General features: G+C 38.7%; 3 protein-coding genes across 4 annotated transcripts in view; 1 reads left to right on the top strand and 2 right to left on the bottom strand.

Annotated features, from left to right (window-relative positions):
* The window catches only part of LOC306880498 (protein dispatched homolog 1-like), a 56574-nt gene extending 51695 nt beyond the window's left edge, over positions 1-4879 (top strand). For both annotated transcript variants that reach the window (XM_079434043.1, XM_079434044.1), the window contains exons 7-8: positions 703-800; positions 905-4879. In XM_079434043.1, coding sequence (XP_079290169.1) covers positions 703-800; positions 905-4471 — 3665 coding nt within the window. In that variant the 3' untranslated portion in view covers positions 4472-4879. The remainder of the gene's footprint in view (positions 1-702; positions 801-904) is intronic.
* A 4995-nt stretch (positions 4880-9874) lies between these two features.
* On the bottom strand, positions 9875-13074 carry LOC306880502 (toll-like receptor 5). Its single transcript, XM_079434048.1, has 2 exons — positions 12927-13074; positions 9875-12703 (listed from the first exon to the last, which is right to left on the bottom strand). Exon 2 carries the CDS (start codon positions 12691-12693, stop codon positions 10078-10080), a length of 2616 nt encoding a protein of 871 aa, XP_079290174.1. The 5' UTR covers positions 12694-12703; positions 12927-13074; the 3' UTR covers positions 9875-10077.
* A 341-nt stretch (positions 13075-13415) lies between these two features.
* On the bottom strand, positions 13416-15864 carry LOC306880512 (thrombomodulin-like). Its single transcript, XM_079434066.1, has one exon. It carries the CDS (start codon positions 15681-15683, stop codon positions 14151-14153), a length of 1533 nt encoding a protein of 510 aa, XP_079290192.1. The 5' UTR covers positions 15684-15864; the 3' UTR covers positions 13416-14150.
* Positions 15865-19568: the final 3704 nt, after the last annotated feature.

Here is a 19568-nt window from a genome sequence, read left to right as displayed (position 1 = left end):
AAATTTTTATTTAAAAAACAAACATTTTAGAGCATTTATTAATCTTTGTTAATGCAGATTTATAAACTATTGCTGGTTGTTTATAATGTCAATCTTTACCTATACAACTTTTAATGGTGGAAATTTATATGTAAAAATGAATATGAACCAAGATTTATATACATATATACATAGACATTTTGATTGCTATGCATGTTCTGCACTTAAATTCTAGGACTATTTCACAATTTTTATCTATTTGTTTGCATTTAACTAATTAACTGCTACAAATTGATTTTGTGTGCTTTAACAAATGTATTACTTCTGGAGTCAATCGTTTGATGACAAAATTAAGCGCACATTTATTAAATACATAGTACTACATCCTCTCAAGTGAGACGAGCTGACATTAATCAAATCTGCCACCTAGTGGCTCATGGAGAAAGGCTGCTGGCTTTTGGTTCACTCTCAGAAAAAAAGGTACAAAAGCTTTCCCTGGGGCAGTACCCTTTCAGAAGGGATATACATTTGTTCCTTATTTACCCCTAAAGGGTGCATAGAAGTACCTTAAAGGTACATATTTTAGTACCTTAAGTGTACTATTAGTGTATTAGTAACTTTAAAGTATCATAGTTTACCTTTTGAAAAGTTACCACCCAAGTGACATCTTTTGTACCTTTTTTTTCTGTGAGTGTTTAACCACCAAATGTTGTCTTTCTACAGGTGACAGCTATTCCCGAATCGTATTTGCATCTGCAGGGGGAAATAACTTGTGGAATATACACGCAATAAAATCCATGTGCAATTTTGACAATACACGGGTATGTATCATTGCATTGCATATATTGATTATACTATTTGCAGATGCTTAATGGGATGTCGGAAATGGGTGTTTTACTACTGTTTTTCATGTCTGGTCCTTTAGGTTCGCTCCCATCCCCAGTACTTGGATCTGTGTCAGCGCACCACTGCTGCTTCATGCTGTCCCAGCTGGACGCTTGGGAACTACATAGCCGTCCTTACTAACAAGTCCTCCTGCCAAAAGATCACAGAGCAAGATGTTTCCCACACCCTAAAAATCCTGCGCTCCTGTGCAAAGTATTACCACAACGGCACTCTTGGTCCTGAGTGTTGGGATATGACGACCCGTAAGAAGGACCTCAAGTGTGGCAACGTGCCACGGAAGTGTACAAAGTACAACGCCGTATATCAGATTTTTCACTTTTTGGTGGACAAAGACTTTCTGAATCCAAAGAACACGGACTACCTTCCACCTAACCTCAAGTACAGCATGCTCTTCTCCCCGACCGAGAAAGGAGAAACAATGATGAACATTTACTTGGACAACTTTGAGAACTGGAACTCCTCGGATGGGATCACGACCATCACAGGAATAGAATTTGGCATCAAACACAACTTATTTCAGGACTACCTTCTGACCGATACCATGTATCCCGCAATAGCAATTGTGATCGTGCTGGTAGTCATGTGCATCTACACGAGATCAATGTTCATCACCCTTATGACCATGTTTGCCATTATCAGTTCGCTCATCGTCTCATACTTCCTTTACCGTGTGGTCTTCAACTTTGATTTCTTCCCCTTTATGAACCTCACCGCGCTCATCATACTTGTTGGAATTGGCGCCGACGATGCCTTTGTGCTCTGTGACGTCTGGAACTACACAAAGTTTGACAAACCCAATTCTGAACTTTCTGAAACAGTAAGCGTGACGCTTCAGCACGCGGCGCTTTCAATGTTTGTCACCAGTTTCACCACGGCTGCGGCCTTCTATGCAAACTACGTGAGCAACATCACTGCCATCCGATGCTTTGGTGTGTACACCAGTACTGCTATCCTGGTTAACTACATACTGATGGTCACCTGGTTGCCAGCTGTGGTGGTCCTACATGAACGGTACCTTGTCAACCTCTTTACATGTTCTCCGTCACAACACCACCAGACGCAGGGCGCTATGCCATTTTGGACAAGCCTGTGCCAGATGGTCAACAAGTGTCTTTTTAGCATCTCAGAGGCCTCTCGGATATTCTTTGAGAAAGTTTTGCCTTGCATCGTGATCAAGTTGCGCTACTTGTGGCTCTTGTGGTTCCTGGCAATGACGGTGGGTGGTGCCTACGTTGTTTGCGTGAATCCCAAAATGAAATTGCCCTCTCTGGAGTTGTCAGAGTTTCAGGTTTTCCGCTCTTCCCATCCCTTTGAACGCTACGATGCGGAGTACAAAAAACTCTTCATGTTCGAACGGGTCAACCATGGGGAAGACCTCCACATGCCAATAACCATCATTTGGGGAGTTACTCCAGTTGACAGTGGAGATCCGCTGAACCCCAAAAACAAAGGTAAACTAACACTCGACACAACCTTCAACATTGCGAGTCCTGCAAGTCAGGTATGGATTCTCAACTTCTGCCAGAAGCTTAGGAACCAGAGCTTCGTGTTCCAGTCTGAGGAGCAAGACTTCACCAGCTGCTTCATGGAGACTTTCAAGCAATGGATGGAAAACCAAGACTGTGAAGAAGCATCCGTCTATCCCTGTTGTAGTCAATCCACGTTCCCTTACCGACAGGACGTCTTTGAGTTGTGCATCAAACGGGCAATTATGGAGCTTGACCGAAGCACCATCTACCACCTTGACAGCAAGACTCCAGGGCCAAGGTTTGACATCAATGATACAATAAGAGCAATTGTGCTCGAGTTTCAAAGTACCTACCATTTCACTCTGGCATACGAGAAGATGCATCAGTTCTACAGAGAAGTCGATGTTTGGATTCAGGAGGAGCTGAGGGATGCTCCTGAAGGACTAAGCTATGGATGGTTTGTAAGCAACCTCGAGTTCTACGACCTGCAAGACAGCTTATCAGATGGGACTCTTATCGCTATGGCATTGTCGGTGGTAGTGGCCTTCAGTGTTATGCTTCTGACCACCTGGAATGTCATCATCAGCCTCTATGCCATCATATCCATCGCCGGAACCATATTTGTCACAGTTGGGTCGCTTGTGCTCTTGGGTTGGGAACTAAATGTGCTTGAATCAGTGACCATCTCAGTTGCTGTAGGCCTCTCTGTGGACTTTGCTGTCCATTACGGAGTGGCGTACCGCCTTGCACCAGAACCGGACAGGGAAGGGAAGGTGGTATTCTCCTTGAGCAGAATGGGCTCGGCTATAGCGATGGCAGCTCTCACAACCTTTGTAGCCGGTGCGATGATGATGCCATCCACAGTTTTGGCCTACACTCAACTGGGCACGTTTTTGATGCTAATCATGTGCATTAGTTGGGCATTTGCTACATTTTTCTTTCAATGCATGTGTCGCTGTTTGGGACCTCAGGGTACCTGTGGACAGATTCCTTTGCCAAAGAAACTCCAGTGCTATACTTTTTCAGAGAGCACATCTGAAAACCAATCTAATCTGAGTCAAGGTAAACTCGGTGCTTGCTACACAAGCAAGTACCAGATAGATAATACAAGAAGTGAGGGTCGACACGAATGCTATGAGCTTGAGCCCTTGGCGTTGAATGTCAGGAATGAGGAAAAGGATTCTGATGAGGAACATGAAGCATGTACACCGTTGCATAATGGCGTCACTTCTCATCATTCAACCTTGAAAAGCTGCAGCGACCCAATAGAACCCAGTCCTGAGATTGAACATGGCTTACCAGGAACTGAACTTTCACATCTTCATCAATACGCGTACACGAGGTGCACCTGTGAGAACTCCATGCATCAGTATATGAGGGAGCGACAAAGGACTCCATACCATCCTTGCAGCAACCAATGCCCTGCTAAACAGGCCAATCACTTACCTGTGGGTCGGAACCTTCAGTCCTCACGGGATACAACGCACACTCCCACTGACTGCTTCGTAAACTGTGGCCACTTCCAACACTGCTCACAGAACCAAACATCAAGGCCAACCCCTCACAGATGTTTCCCCGGGGGCTACAGCATGCAAGCAGTGCAACTTTTGCATCAGGCAATGTTGTCCGATACTGCAGTGCATGACGAGTCCAATTCGATAAATGCATGTGGCTCCAATTCACCTCTACCAGAGAGCCAGAACTTTCCAGCTCACATTCAGTTTCCAGATGTTCAGTGCTGCGCTTTACCTGACACAACTCTAGTCTGTACTGTTAATCACGATACACAGAAGACAGGGGACCTAGCATTAAATTCCCCGACCCCTCAAAAAGTACCATGGAACTATATAAAAACAAAGGCAAATGGCACTTGTGTTTTGCTGCAGGACAGTCGTGAGATTCGCGAACCGATTCCAGTGGTACCGGAAGAAAGTGTCAAATGCAATCTGAGTAACAAAGACAATAATGAAAGGGCAGAGCCTGTATCTCCCAAAAAATTTAACTGTTTTAAAAAGACTGTAAAAGCGAAGTGCAATTCTGTAGAGTTTCACAAGCCAAAACCCACCGTGCCTACTATTGCCATTCATTCAAAAGCCTCATCTGAGAGTTTATGCTAACATTTAAAATTAGAGCATTAGATCGAGATATCAGAACGTATTGCCATATTAAGATTTAGCACAGAAAGCAACTGAGTTGTTTCCTGACAGGAAAGAGTTTCTTGACATTATGTGCATGGGAATTGTGACATGATGTCAAAGAAAACTTTTGTCTGATTTAAGAGGACACTATTTTTACCCGGTGGCTTGTATTATTTGTGACATCTGTTTTAGATTATTTTTTTAATGTCTGGCCACAGGCCATCACTTTTTCATGGGAACAGAAAAACATAATCAGAATTATTTTCCTGCACATTTCATATGAACTTGTATATATTATATGTGTTGTGTATGTATTTGAATCATGCACTTTTTCGTTGATGCTGATTGGAATGTTTTGCCTATAAAGTTTTTTAATACTTCGCGTGCAAACTTCAGTAGTTTCTGTGATGGTGAATTGAAAGACTCATTGTGCTTTGTTTTAAAGTCGTCTGCTTTTTTCCAGTTTCTCAGATAAAACACTTCCTCCTGCAGTGTGCAAACATTTACATTAGCCTCAGGACTTCAGGGAAATTGAGTCAGTTTATGTGACTTCACACAAAAGAAAATAGTTTTTGTCAAATATACTACATGCAGAATTAAGTCTTCTAAGTGTCACGTGTCCTTGACATGTACGGTGTATCTCTCATCTGAGAAATTAGGATCTGTTATGTTGTTTTTTAATATAAAAATAATTACACATTTTAACATTTTTGGTAATATTGGGTGTACCAATAAAGGCTGCTATCTGGTGTAATCATCATTTAAATATATAACACAAAATTGGTGAATTTTGCTCAATGCTCCATAACTGAATAAAAAACAGCAATAATTTTAGTACATTATCTTTAAAAGTCACATTTTTATTTAAAAACCAAGTATTGTCCCACAGATATTTGGAGACATGTGAATTGTAACACACAATATGATTTATTCAACTTAATGTGCCAAATCCTGAAACAGAATGAAAATAAAAATGAAAAAGGTGTACTATTTACATATGTAAAACATTATTTAAAGCAATTACAGTGTTGATGCAGGTATCTGTAATGCCACAATTCCATTGACTTTTACACCAACTGACCAAGAAGTTCATGCTACTGAACATTTTGGATTATACAAAATAAACTTCTATAGAGTTCAGTATGGTGTCAAGCTTAATACACTTCATTATTGTCCAAAAGAAAGCAGGTCAAACACAGTAGGATGGATGAGAACCTTACCAAGAGCAAAGAAAGGTATGTCCATATGAAGTTCTTCAGTTACACTGCTGTGTCTGCATGAACACGTGCTGCTTCAGGATTGTTTTCGACCTCCTTGTCATTTGTTTGTTTAACCTTGGTGTTTTTTTTCTTATTTTATGCAGAAGTTGGTCATAAAACCACTCCCAAGTCCTGGCTGTCATCAGGCCACATAAGGTACCTTCTGTTCTCAATGTAGGATATCATTTGTTTGTATTTCAGTAACCTGTACTTCAATGCTCCTCTCATCCTCTTCATCCTCACATTGTATGCTGGATCTCACAACTGAAACCATGTACTGATCCTCAGGACTGGCACATGTCACATCCTCAATGGGGTGAAAAAGGGTTACGTTGGTTTGATTTAGCCATTTTTGGAAATCCCTTAGGTTGCAATCACAATGAAAATCATTGCAGCAGGCTGAGGTAGCTGAGGGTGTTAAAGAGGTGTGGATCTACTGAATAAATCAAGTTATATTCTAGATTAAGGTATTGTAGACTTTTAGGGAAAATACCATTAGGAAGGTACTTCAAAGAATTGGAGGACAAATCCAAAAAGACCAAAGAGGTGAGGTCTTTGAAAACATCTTTGGGAAGCGACTGCAGTCTGTTGTAACTCAGATAAAGCACTTCCAACTGGTGAAAGTCATTAAATACATTTAAACATTTTCCTTCTAACCAGATAACTTCCAAACCTGCAATTGCAAGATCAAGGATTTAAATTTTTTGCGAAAGCACTTTGTCGTCAGGGCAATAAACAAGTTCGTTACCTCGAAAAACGATTTCCTCGATTTGAGTTTTGAGGTTTGTGGCAATGTTGAGTAAATTGGACGCATGTATAATTTTGTTGTCACCCAAGTAGAGTTTTTCTAGGCTTGGCAGGGTTGCAAATCTGTGTGCATGAAGGATAGAATTTCCTGTTAAATTTAGGATGAGTAGATTTGGAAGTCCTTGAAATGACTCAAATCCAAGTATCCATATATGATTATATGACAAATCAAGCACCTCAAGTTTCTCTAGATTTCTAAAAGTTTCTGAATTAATATTACCCAGGAAGTTTACAGACAGGTTTAGCTTCCGTAAATTTGTCATCCCCAAAAATGCATTGCTTTCAATCTTGTTGATCTGACTTTGTGCTAATGTCATTTGTTCTAGATCTGGCAAATAACTAAATACTGAATATGACAGAGAAAAAATACTTGAATTGGACAGATCAAAAGTTTTAATACCACTCGTCTCAAGACCCTTGAATGTGAATTTGTCTGGATCTTTTGAATTATTACAGGACGATTTGCCCAGGCTGCAAATGTTACTGAAAATTAGATTTGGATTTTGGCACCAGTGATTGCATTAAAAAATTGCTTTGCATTGTTCTGTTACTCAGATCCACGTTATTTACATGAGTGGGCAGCTCTGGCACCTCTTGAAGGCCTCTATCTGTGCAAAGGACAACAGCCATCAATTGAACACATCGAGGTGCATTTCACAATTCGAGTGCCCATGCATAATACAAGAAGGATCAGAGATAGTGTTTGTCTTGCTGCCATTCTGATATCACTGTAGAAAAAAACATGTTATGCAAATGAAGGTTAAAATAGTTCACCCATAAAAGACAATTCTGTTATCAGTTACCCAAAAATGTTTTCCTTTTGTAGCCTACTTCATGCAGTAGAAGAAAGTCAGAAACACAAGGGTGAGTATATGATGGCAAAATTTGCTTTCGTGGGTAAAGTATTCCTTTAAAATGTGCAATTTAAATTTGCAATTGTGGACAATAAAAGGAGGTCATAGTTATGAAATGCAATCCAAGCATAATATATTTAAGACTAAAACCACAGAACTATATATATATATATATACACACACACACACACACACGCATGTTGGGTTTCCATGTTTTATGGGGACATCCCATAGGCGTAATGGTTTTTATACTGTACAATCTGTATGTGCTATTGCCCTACACCAACCCTACACCTAAACTTAGCCCTCACAGGAAACATGCTGCATTTTTAGATTTTCAAAAAACTTTATGCTGTATGATTTATAAGCTTGTTTCCTCATGGGGACCAAAAAATGTCCCCACAAGATTAAGATTTACTGGTATTACTATCCTTGTGGGGACATTTGGTCCCCAGGACGTGATGAATACCAGGTGCACACACACACACACACACACACACACACACACACACACTCACACACACACACACCAGTCAACATTTGAAGTGGATCAAAGCCTTTCATCGAAGTTGTCCTAAAACCAAAATACGTTCTTATCTTAGGACGTACATTTTTGATCCACTTCAAATGTTAACTACTGTATATATCTAAATATATATCTAAAAATAGCACAGTATGCAGCTACTTCTATATCACAAGTTTATCTTAAGAATTGTTTGCTTATAGTTCAAAGTCCAGTGACTTTAGGGGAAAAACATAAGTTTTTGATGTGGAGTTCATTACATTCTTACGAGATTTTACTATCAATGATCTGATACATATGAAAGCTTTACTGCAAAGCTCATTAATACTAATAATAACTGATCTATAGTTTAGCGTCTCACCTCTTCGGTCATTAATCCATAGTGTTACCCTGTTCAGAAGTTTCTTCAGTTATTGATTGTCAAGTTTCAAGAGTTCCACGCGCAGATAATGTGGAGTTCTTCCTCTGTTCTCTCCCCCTTCTTCGTTTCATGTGTGCTTCTCAACATTTGTGAAACAGGAAATAACTTTCTGACCCAGTGACTCATTTTCCGGTAAGGGATTCTTCAAGTGTGAGTACTGAACAAGCCTTCATTTACTATATAGGGGCAGCCCGTGTTATTATATAACTTTGTTTAATTCATTAAAGGAGCTATTATATCTATAAAATCTATCGCAGTCATATTGGATATTTTAGCATACTTAACTGTTTTAATATATCTTCCTGTTTTCTCACAATAACTAGAGGAAAAATAGTTAAGTGAGCATATAAATAATTGAATTTAGATGAACATAAGAATCATGGACCCTGAAACATAACACTGTTTTTTGTTTAATGACCGACTGAATCTGTTCAAAAAGAACAATATATCTCTGAAACCTATAAGTTTTTATATATTGTGTTTGTTTTCTTTTCCCCCTCATCTTTCCCATGTTTAGTTATTTAAAACATACAAATTCAACACCATGGAGTAAGATGAGAGTTAGGCCTATCAAAGCCAACAAAAAGAAAACAAGGGTTTTTGATTGCATAATCAACCTGACTTCTCAATCTGAGGATATTTTAAGCAACTTCCTACATGTTCCTATAAAGAAGAACCTGCTGTTAAATGAGGCCATCGGATTGTGTGCAATAAATAGAATACAATATACAACTAGTCGTACATGGCAATTTCATTTTATGGTGGTGGATCTCGCGCTCGCACTCTCTCTCTCTCTCTCTCTATATCTATATCTCTCTCTATATATATATATATATATATATATATATATATATAAATTACACACTGACACTGTTAAGATTTCCAGCAGAGCCTCTGGGTACTAAGTCAAGTGTCATGCATTCAGTAGCAAACGTCTCAATTTCTGGCCTTAGCTCTCAACTTCAAAATGGTTTAATCCTTTCTTTCAAAGGGAAATTTGAAGGCTATTCTTTGGTCAGCTATGTTTGCTCAAGGTGTCACTGAAAGATTGCTTTCTGTGCATAAATCACAATGTTAATATTACCTTTGCAGTGTGGTCCTTTTCTTTTTTTCCCCAGTGTGCCTTATTAAAATGAAGGGATCATAACAGGAAATTATGCCAGATGGCATTGTGAGATCAACCATGATTATAATATGATCAGTTACTCAATGAAGACTGTGCAATTAAGAGTTCTCTGACAAGGTATGATTTCAATTTAATATATCAGGCATGTGATTGCTACTATTTCCAAACTGTTCAAAGTACACAAAATTAATCAATTCTGAGGATTCTTTGCCAATTTCATTAACAATGTGAAAACCGTTATTACCCAAAAGCATGAGGTCAGATTGCATCACAGTGCACTCATCATAATGGCTTCCTTGTTTTTGCCTTTTGCTTGTATTTAGAAATTAAGGTGAATATCGGAGTGGTTTGTTAACATTTTTAGGTTGTGACATTTATATACAGATTACGTTTTCAGGCATTTATTTAAATTATTAGCAGGTTCACAAACAAATATTTTTATTTATAATAATTCATTAATTATATTGATAAACAGAAATCATGAGAAAATTATACCTAATCAAGATCTGCATTATACATTAATAGGTAATGATAACAAGCATCTTATGTAATAATAAAAAACAAACAAAATACATAATCAACACATATACCACAATTATACAGCTGTGTTTGCATGGACAATTGTTGCGTCGTCCTTTGTTTGTTCGGTTTGCTTAACCTTGGAGTCTTTTTTGATTTTATGCAGAAGTTGGTCATAAAACCAATCTAAGTCCTGGCTGTCGTCGGGCCACAGAAGGTATGTTCTGTTCTCAATGTAGGATCTCACTTGCTTGTACTTTAGTAACCTGTACTGCGGTATGTTCCCTACAACCAGCACCAACAGAATGTCTTTAAGTTCCACGAGCATCCTTTTTTGTGCCAGACTGAAGGTTTCTAAGCACCAGCCATCCTTCAGGAAACGTTCAGACACCACACAAAGGGTTTTTTGACTGTTCTGGATAGCATTTCGCATGTTGGTAAGATGGTCCTCCCCGGGTATGAAGTCTCGCTCCTCAAAGCAGCAGCGGAGTGTATTCTGCTCTGAGAACTGAGAGTCGAGCCTCTTCAACAGCGCTCTTTCTACCCACTTAATATCACTGGAACTGAAACAAAGATACACGTCGTACAAAAATCGATCAGGATCGGGCTCCTGTTGCTTTCCATCCACAAGTTTATCAATAAGTTTTTTGTAAAGCTTGAAGATGTAGCCCCGTCGACGGACATAAATGATGGCGCTGGCAGTGAGAGATGTGATCAGTGCAGAACAGACAATGAAAAGCACAAGCCTCAGTTTTTCAACGCTCCTCTCATCCTCTTCATCCTCACATTGTATGCTGGATCTCACAACCGAAACCATGTACTGGTCCTCAGGACTGGCACATGTCACATCCTCAATGGAGTGAGAAAAGATTACATTGGTTTGATTAAGCCATGTTTGGAAATCCCTAAGGTTGCAATCACAACGGAACTGGTTTTTTATCAGGCTGAGGTAGCTGAGGGTGCTAAAGAGATTTGGATCCACTGAATAAATAGAGTTGTATTCAAGATTAAGTATCTGAAGACTTTTAGGGAATATACCATTAGGAAGGTACTTCAAAGAGTTGAAGGACAAATCCAAAAAGAACAAAGAAGTGAGGTCTTTGAAAATGTCTTTGGGAAGTGACTGCAGCCCGTTGGAAGCCAGAGAAAGCTGTTCTAACTGCTGAAGATTGTGAAACACATTGAAACATTTTCCTTCTGACCAGATCAGCTGCATTGTTGAAAGCTCGAGATTAAGGAGTTGTAGTTTGTCTGAAACCACTATTTGTCTCTGATTATGACACATCGAAAACGTGTTACCTCGAAGAAAGATTTTTTCTATTTGAGGAAATTCCCGTAGTATAGTGTACAAATCTGACAAGTCCTTTAATCTGTTGAATTCCAGGTCAAGGGTCGTGAGATTTTCAGCAATGTTGGGTAAACTAGACAAAGATGAAATTCTGTTCTCACCCAAGTAGAGTTTCTTCAGGTTTGGTAAGGTTGCAAATTCATGAACTGATTCCAGAGCATTTCCTGTTAGATTTAAATTGAGTAAACTCGGGAGTCCCTGAAATGATTGATCTCCAAGCACCCTTATATGGTTGTAAGACAAATCAAGCACCTCAAGTTTCTCTAGATTCTGAAATGTTTTAGAATCAATTCTACCCAGGAAGTTGTTGGACAGGTTTAGCTTTTGTAGATTAGTCATACCCAAAAATGCATTGTTTTCAATAATGTTGATCTCGTTTTGTGCCAACGTAATTTGCTCTAGATCTGAAAAATGACTAAATACTGAATTGGACAAAGCGAAAATATGTGATTGGGACAAATCAAAAATCTTAACACCACTAACCTCAAGACCCTTGAATGTGAATTTGTCTGGATCTCGGAAATTGTTATGACCGAAAGAACTGCCCATGCTGTAACTCCTACTGAGAATGAGACCTTGGATTTTAGTGCTTGTGATTGCATCAAAAAAACGCTTTGCCATGGGGACCTCAAAGCCATTTCCAGATAGGTCCAATACAGTTATGGTCATGTTCTTAAATGGGTTTCCGCACTTGTCCCATCCTAACCAGTTCTCATTCATGTCTTGCAGTGTCACAGAGGCAAGGGTCAGAAGCGTGAAATGTTTACCCTGAAAGCTGAGGAGGTCTTCTTCACAGATGCTCTTCACTTTGTTGTAAGAGAGATCCAGCACATGGAATCTCCTCATACTTAAAAAGAACGATGCCGGCTGGATTCTGTGAATGTTGTTATCTCGTAAGACAAGCATCTCTAGAGACACCAGAGGTTTAAGGACATCACCAGACAAAACAGAACCATCTAAACTGCACTGAGTGAGAGTGAGAATCTCAAGGTTGGATAATCCGTTAAAAGCCCCTGTTTGTATTTGCAGGAAGCGGTTGTAGTCTAGCTTAAGTAATATTAGTTTGGAGAGTCTTCTAAATGTGTTGTTTCTGATCACAAGACCTGGTGTTTGTTGCTCCACTTTAAGGACTTGTAGATCTTCGAGATGAGAAAAGGATGTTTCGTTGAGTTCAGCAATGCTGTTTAAACTCAGATCCACATAATTGACATGCGTGGGCAGCTCTGGCACATGATGAAGACCTCTATCTATGCAGAAGACGGCATAGCCATTAACTGAACACACCGTGCACTTCACAACTTCGGTGTTGATGCACAATACAAAAAGTATAAATATATATTCCATTCTGAGAGCTCTGTGGAAAAAACACATGCATTTTAGTATTAAAATGGTTTCGTTTTTTGAGACGTTAATGAGTATATCTTACTCATTATTTGGTTAACTAGTTCAAAGTTCACTGACTTAAAAGAAAAAGCATTTACTGCAAACAGAGACGTGAAAAGATCGGATACATGCAGCAATCTGAAAGATGTACTGGAAGTCATGAATAATAACAGAGCAATAATTTAGCGTCTCACCTGGTTCGTTTAGTAGGCTAATCCATGAAATAATGAGAGAGTTTCAATAACGCAATATTAAGACTCATAGAGCGTCAAATAAACAACTCTCTCGAGGTCCTTCCGGCGATAATGAGTTCTTCCTCCGTCCTCTCTCTCTCTTCATTTCATTTGTGTTTCCCAACATTTCTGAAATAGGAAATAACTTTCTGACACAATGATTCATTTTCCGGTAAGGAGTTCTTCAGGTTCAAGGCTGTAACTCTGGAAAACTACAACCATTTCAGTTTATTGAATAAAGTCGGAAGTTTAGTAACAATATTTTATCAATAGTAGCAATATTTGAATTTCGAACGTCGTCTTAGAAAAGTTTTAGAATCTTTTAATCGTTTATTTAGCCTATTTACTAAGATATAAACAGCGTATAAATTGTATACAATTGTGCAAAACAGGAATGATGAAGGATTAGTTAACTGATATACCAACTGCAATGACTAGACATGAACTCTTGAAGATAAAACAACATATTTATTTAACTTGAGCAATGTATGAGTGTGAAGCAACTAATATAAATGCACTTGAAGTAGTTCCTTACTGCCCACTAGAGGGGGTCATTTACTAACATTACTCAGAAGACCAGCAGAAACTTCTGTAGGAAGGCAATGACATAAAACATTTAGAAATCATGTTCATTAATGTTGCACTGTCTATTTTCCAGTCTATCTTCATATTTGGACACAGATTGTAGAAAGAGAGAGAGGACGAAACCAGATAGGTTACTGTAAATAAAATTTGCTACACGTTATATTAAAATATAACTTTTATTTTCTTCAAAAAAAAAAACAACATTCAGCAATACTGACATTCATGACTTCAAACTTGTGCAAGGTAAGTGTCAGTTTTTCTGACATTGTCTAAACCTAATATATTTATGTTTGCATACAAAATCAAATATATTTACTATTATGTACCCTCTTAAAAATAAACGTGCTTCAAAAGGTTCTTCATAGAAGAACCATTTTTGGTTCCACAAAGAACCATTCAGTCAAAGGCTCTTTAAAGAACCATCTTTTTCTTACCTTTTTATAATCTGAAGAACCTTCTTTCACCACAAAGAAGCTTTTGTGAAACAGAAAGGTTCTTCGGATGTTAAAGGTTCTTTATGGAACTTCTATGGCATCATGAAGCACCTTTATTTTTAAGAGTGTAGGCTACTTTACATTTCAGTTCGCGTGGCGTCCGACTCTAAGTGTCTCTCTTTATATATCTGCTTGGCAATGTCTGTTGTGCACAGTGTTTTTCAATGATCACCTGTTGAAAATCGAAGATTTCATCGTGGCCTTTATCCACATCGTAATGGTGCATTTTACTAAGCCGTCTCATTATGCAGTGAGCGAGGCAGACCAGTAAAAGAATACAAACAACAATGCAAACCATTATTCCCAAAAGACTGCCAGCTGAGATGGACACTGGCTTGTCAGTTGGAGATCTGCTCGTAGGAGTAAAAATATCAAAAGGCGTCGAGCTGCCTGAACCCTCAAAGTCTTCTCTAATACATGTGGTGCTGTCTTTAAGCACGTATCCTTCACCGCAAGAACATTTATATCCACCAGGTGTATTTTCACATGCTTGGTCACAGTAATCGCTGTCGCATTCATCTATGTCATGACAAAACTGATCTTCAAGTAGGAACCCATCGGGGCAGTTGCACTGGTCGTTGTTGTTGGGATCACATTCAGCTGGGCATTTGTTTTTCTCGCAGTGCATTTTACATTTGTCCATGTCCTCCTTCAACTGAATAAACCCCTCAAAGCATTGACAGTGATAGCCACCTTCAGTGTTGATGCAGACGTGCTCGCACGGTGCAGACTCGCATTCGTTGTCATCAACGCAAACACCATCTTCAATGTGAAAGCCGGGTTTACATTCTTTGCAAGACTTGCCATCTGCACCTAATTGAAATCCCGTGCGGCACGTGCACTTGAATGCATCGCCGACTCGCGTGCATTCGTGTTCACATTTAGCGCAAGAGTCATTGTCCTGTTTGTTGCAAGTGACTCCGTTGTTGTCGAGTTCGAATCCAGGCTGACAGCTGCAGGCATAGATTTGCCCTTTCTGATCGCACTTATAATCGCATCCACCACCCAAAACTTCACAGTTCCAAGGTGCTTTACGCCACTCGCCTTCCAAGCAAATGTGTCTCGTTCTCAGCGGCAGCAATGTCCCGTTGGTGTATTGAGGAATTTCTTTGAGTTCTTCCTTTGCTGGAAATCCGAAAAAAGTTTGATATGAGACTGGTGCATCGGTGCTAAGTGGCGGACAGTAACCGTGGTTGTCGTATTCGCACAAATAACCCTCGATTCTGTCATTGCATGGTCTTTCGGTCCATTTGAGAACTTTTTGTGTTACCGAAACGCATAGTGGAGAACAAACCCTCAAGATTTTCCAGTTGACGTATTGGGTTTTGTTGTCTCCAGTGACCCATCTGTATCCCTTTAACCCATCATTTGAGTTTGAACACTGATCGCCGGCGTATTTCAGCCCAAGCCAAAAGTCTCCAGAAGCGCCGTTTAACAACCCACCGAGAACATCTGCTGCTTTTTCGGTGCGTACGGTCATCAGATGTCCTCCTTTCTGTTCACAGAAGAGCTGGGCAGCGTCAAAACTCGCACTGTCTACGTGGACGACGAAGCATTTTCCATCCACACAATAGCCGTCACTGTCCCCTCGAACCCCCAGAACAACGAGCGCCAGCGCCATTCCTATGATGTCTCTCATCTCTGCTGGAGCGTTATGTAACGGTCTTCAAGTTATGGAGAAGTGACCAGCCTGAACGTTAATGAGTTCGAGGTGTGCCGTGCAGCATTTATAATGACATCCATGTCTCCAAAAATTAAAGGAAGTTCGTGTTATCTGGCAGAGATCCCGCAGCGCCACTCACTGTGCTTCTCTCTTTTCCTCCCTCTCTCTCTCTCTCTCTTTTCCTCCCTCTCTCCCCCTCTCTCTCTCTCTCTTTTCCTCCCTCTCTCCCTCTCTCTCTCCCTCTCTCTTTTCCTCCCTCTCTCCCTCTCTCTTTTCCTCCCTCTCTCTCTCTTTTCCTCTCTCTCTTTTCCTCCCTCTCTCCCTCTCTCTCTCTCTCTCTTTTCCTCCCTCTCTCTCTCTCTCTCTCTCTCTCTCTCTCTTTTCCTCCCTCTCCCTCTCTCTCTCTCTCTGCTGGCGCACATGGTCTTGAGGATTTAATTTCCAAATGAGTTTTCGCGAATAGATGTAACTATAGATGTAACTTTTTCGCGTAACTATAGGCCTGCCCCTCCTAAAATAGATAGATAGATCAATCAATACATATTTTCCCCCATTAAATTTTATTTAAAAAAATGTGGTAACAATTTTCACTCAAAATTGCTTAATTTCACAAATGATACAATGAAACGGCAAGTAGCTAACATGTATAATTAGGCTAAATGTGCAATTTTGAAATACTACTTTCTTATAAAATATAGGCTACTACTCCAGTAATCTTTATTTATAACTTAGAGTTTTTTTTACAGTGCAATTTTATTTGATATTTTGTATTTATTAGTTTTACTTTTTAATAATACTGTACATTCTATAAATATATATACTGTTACATAATTATATTATGTGAAGCACTTAAATTGGGTGTGAAATAAATAACTTTGCCTAAATATACACTCAAATGTTTGTCCTGATGATTTGCCATGAGAAGTTTTGTATTAAATTAGGCTCTATGTCGTTTGGATTTTTGGTGGATGTGTTTGGATACCAGAGTCATGCTTAACTTAAATGGCACTTGCTTTGATTTTGATTTTATTTATTTAAATTTTTGAACTCTAATAATGCTAATAATGTTTTTTTTCTTTTTGAAGTACAATCAGATTTACTTGCATGTTTTGTAATATAAGAGTCGTCATTACAGTTGTGTAATTTGGGGTTTGTATTGGGCGTGAATGTAACAGTATAAGGAAAACACCAGCATGATGAATTCAGTACACGTATGTATAGATTTAGACTCTTTTCACCTTTTTCCAAGTGGGCAAAGGGTGGAAACGGCCGCTTAATTTCTCAGTATCCTACAGGGCTGTTTAATTGTTCTCCAATATCACTGTTTCCATGACTTCAGTGAAACATGGGTGGATTGGGGTGCCCTCAACAAAAGGAGTTTATTTAGATTTTGATAGTGCTAGATTTTGATAAGGTTTGTAGGTGTGTGCATGATGAATAATAACCTCTGGACTGGCGTTAGTCAAAGAAAAAATGCAGCCCACCCTGAACAAGACTTTCTCATCATTTCCTTTCATAGTCTGTCACACCTCAAACAAGCTGTACTTTCATCACATAGGAAGTTTTCATAGATGTCAGTCTACATTTTCCCCTCCAGAGCAGTCCATGAAAGGAAATCGTAAGAAGACTGGGATTGTTTTATTAGTGACAAAGAATGAAAACACCATTTAAATCAGGCAGAAAATGGCAAAATGAAGAGGCCCTGGAGCCTCATTATTAAATTCCATGCAATAACTATGATTTTGATTAAAGACATTTCTGTATTTTGTGTGACCGTTAACCATTTGATTTCCCAATTCAGTGATTTTCACGAGATGCTCCTGTTCTTATTTTGGCGACCTTCTCATGGCAGGAAATCGGAGAGAATTGCCAGAGATCGTCGTTCCGTCTTTTCTATATTTAATCAGTGAGTTATGCGCATTTAAACACCACTCGCATCATCAAAATGTAATCATCTCGTCTAATTTAGAAATGGTTCCCAAACGTGCATTAGTAAGTAATATTAATCCTCAAGTAGGGCGCAGTCAAATCCTTCCTGCTCAGGTACTGTCACAGCATGCTTTGTTGCTTTATTTCCAGTCATATCCTCAGGAAGAATGAAAGGATGTTCTTCTTTTCTTTTCAGGGACTAGTGAAGCTTTTTGTACCTAGAAAGAAGCATTTGAAGGGCTCCAGGAATGTATTATACAACATCCGGATAAAACAATATATGACAATTATTTGATAATGTTCATTTTAGCTCCACAGGTTATTTGATGTGCCAGGAAAGGATAGGTTTTAATTATCACAAAAATGATCACTTTAACTATCAAAAGTGTTGTATAGGCTTGTGTCTGTCAGTCATTTCAGTTTTTTCATATAATCACAATTATCTATTATTTATATATATATATATAATACATAATATGCATGCATACCTTATACTGCTTAAATTTTAAATGTAAATATTTTCTAAATTAAATACAGAAAAAAAAAGTAAAACCATCTAATATAATCATAATTAAAGATTTTTCTTTTTTTAAAGAATGGAAGTAAAATGAAAGAAAATGTGCTTAATTGTCATCCAAATGCTACTGTAAAAAGCATTTTTTTTCTTTTGGCTTAAATTTGACCTGGACATGTTTGGGACATTCACTTAACTCCAGTCTCTCTCTTCAGTGACCGTTCAATACTTTCTGTAAGAGTTACAACAACAATCCCTTAACAAAAAGCATCTACTAAATCACAAGTAACCAAACACCCAGCTTCACCAGTTAACTTAACATTGTGTTCTTTTTAAACAAACAGCCAATATGCACATCCTTGTACATTTTTTAATGTGAAAAAAATTAACTGCAATTTGGTGGTTGAAGCTAATTAACATTTTCATGGATTCAGCAGATGCTTTTATCCAAAGCAAGGACTGCTTTTGACTACTCTTGAGACAAAAGCTCTCACCCTGCAGATAAAGCAGTAAAACACATCCTCCCTTGCCTTTCCTTTCCTCATCTTGTTTTTGGAACCCGTTGATGTCTGACATGAGTTTTATTGCTTTGCCGTTCACAGAGACGAAAATCTGACTGTTTCAAAACCTAGTGCGCTGCCTACGTAAGCAACATTCATTCCCGAAGCAAATGCTGTTCTGAAAGGTAGGCAACTCTTAAAATACCTCTTTTTAATGAATTTGCATGTAGGGTAGCTTCAAATGCACTGAAAATTCAGAGCAAAAAAAAAAAAATCATAAATACACCTATAAATCATCTAATGTTGATATGCATTGATAAAACATTTATTTGCTGCGATTCATTTAGTGTTATGCATATTAGGATACCCCAGCATTCCTCTCACATCACCAAATGCAGACCAAGTTTTATTTTCTTTTATTTTTTATGGGTCTTTGCCTATACAATATTTTTGGAATGATGGAGTTATGATGGATGCTTGAAATGTTACTTTTTATTAAAACCTGTTTCTGTTTATATTTCTAGGTTATTTTAATTACTTTGCAAGGTTGTAAAGGAAGGAATTTGTGCGCAAAACTGGTACAAGCACTTACTCTAATCCTTGTTATTGTTAGCGGACAGTAGAGAAGAGTAAATTAATTGCACATGCGTGAAAATTCAAACATGTGAGACATTATGAGATGAAAATTCACAATAGTATGTTGAAGCAGGTTTCGATGGGTTGGACGGCTATTTCTCTGTGACTTTTTGTTCTGCTGTATTAGGTCTGTGAGGTAAAAACAAGCATCCTACACAATGAAGACTGCGTAATTCACTCTGAATGCCAAACTTAAGCAGGTTGTTGCTCACTCTGACGTGTAACACATTCTTCTGTGATCATGTTTTTTGCGTTAAATGATGGATTGGAGGGATTTTAATT

This window comes from Barbus barbus (assembly GCF_936440315.1).
Source record: "Barbus barbus genome assembly, chromosome: 14".
Taxonomy (NCBI): Eukaryota; Metazoa; Chordata; class Actinopteri; order Cypriniformes; family Cyprinidae; genus Barbus; species Barbus barbus.
The sequence above is the reverse complement of the archived record's forward strand: the minus strand, read 5'-3'. Positions and strand labels throughout refer to the sequence as shown.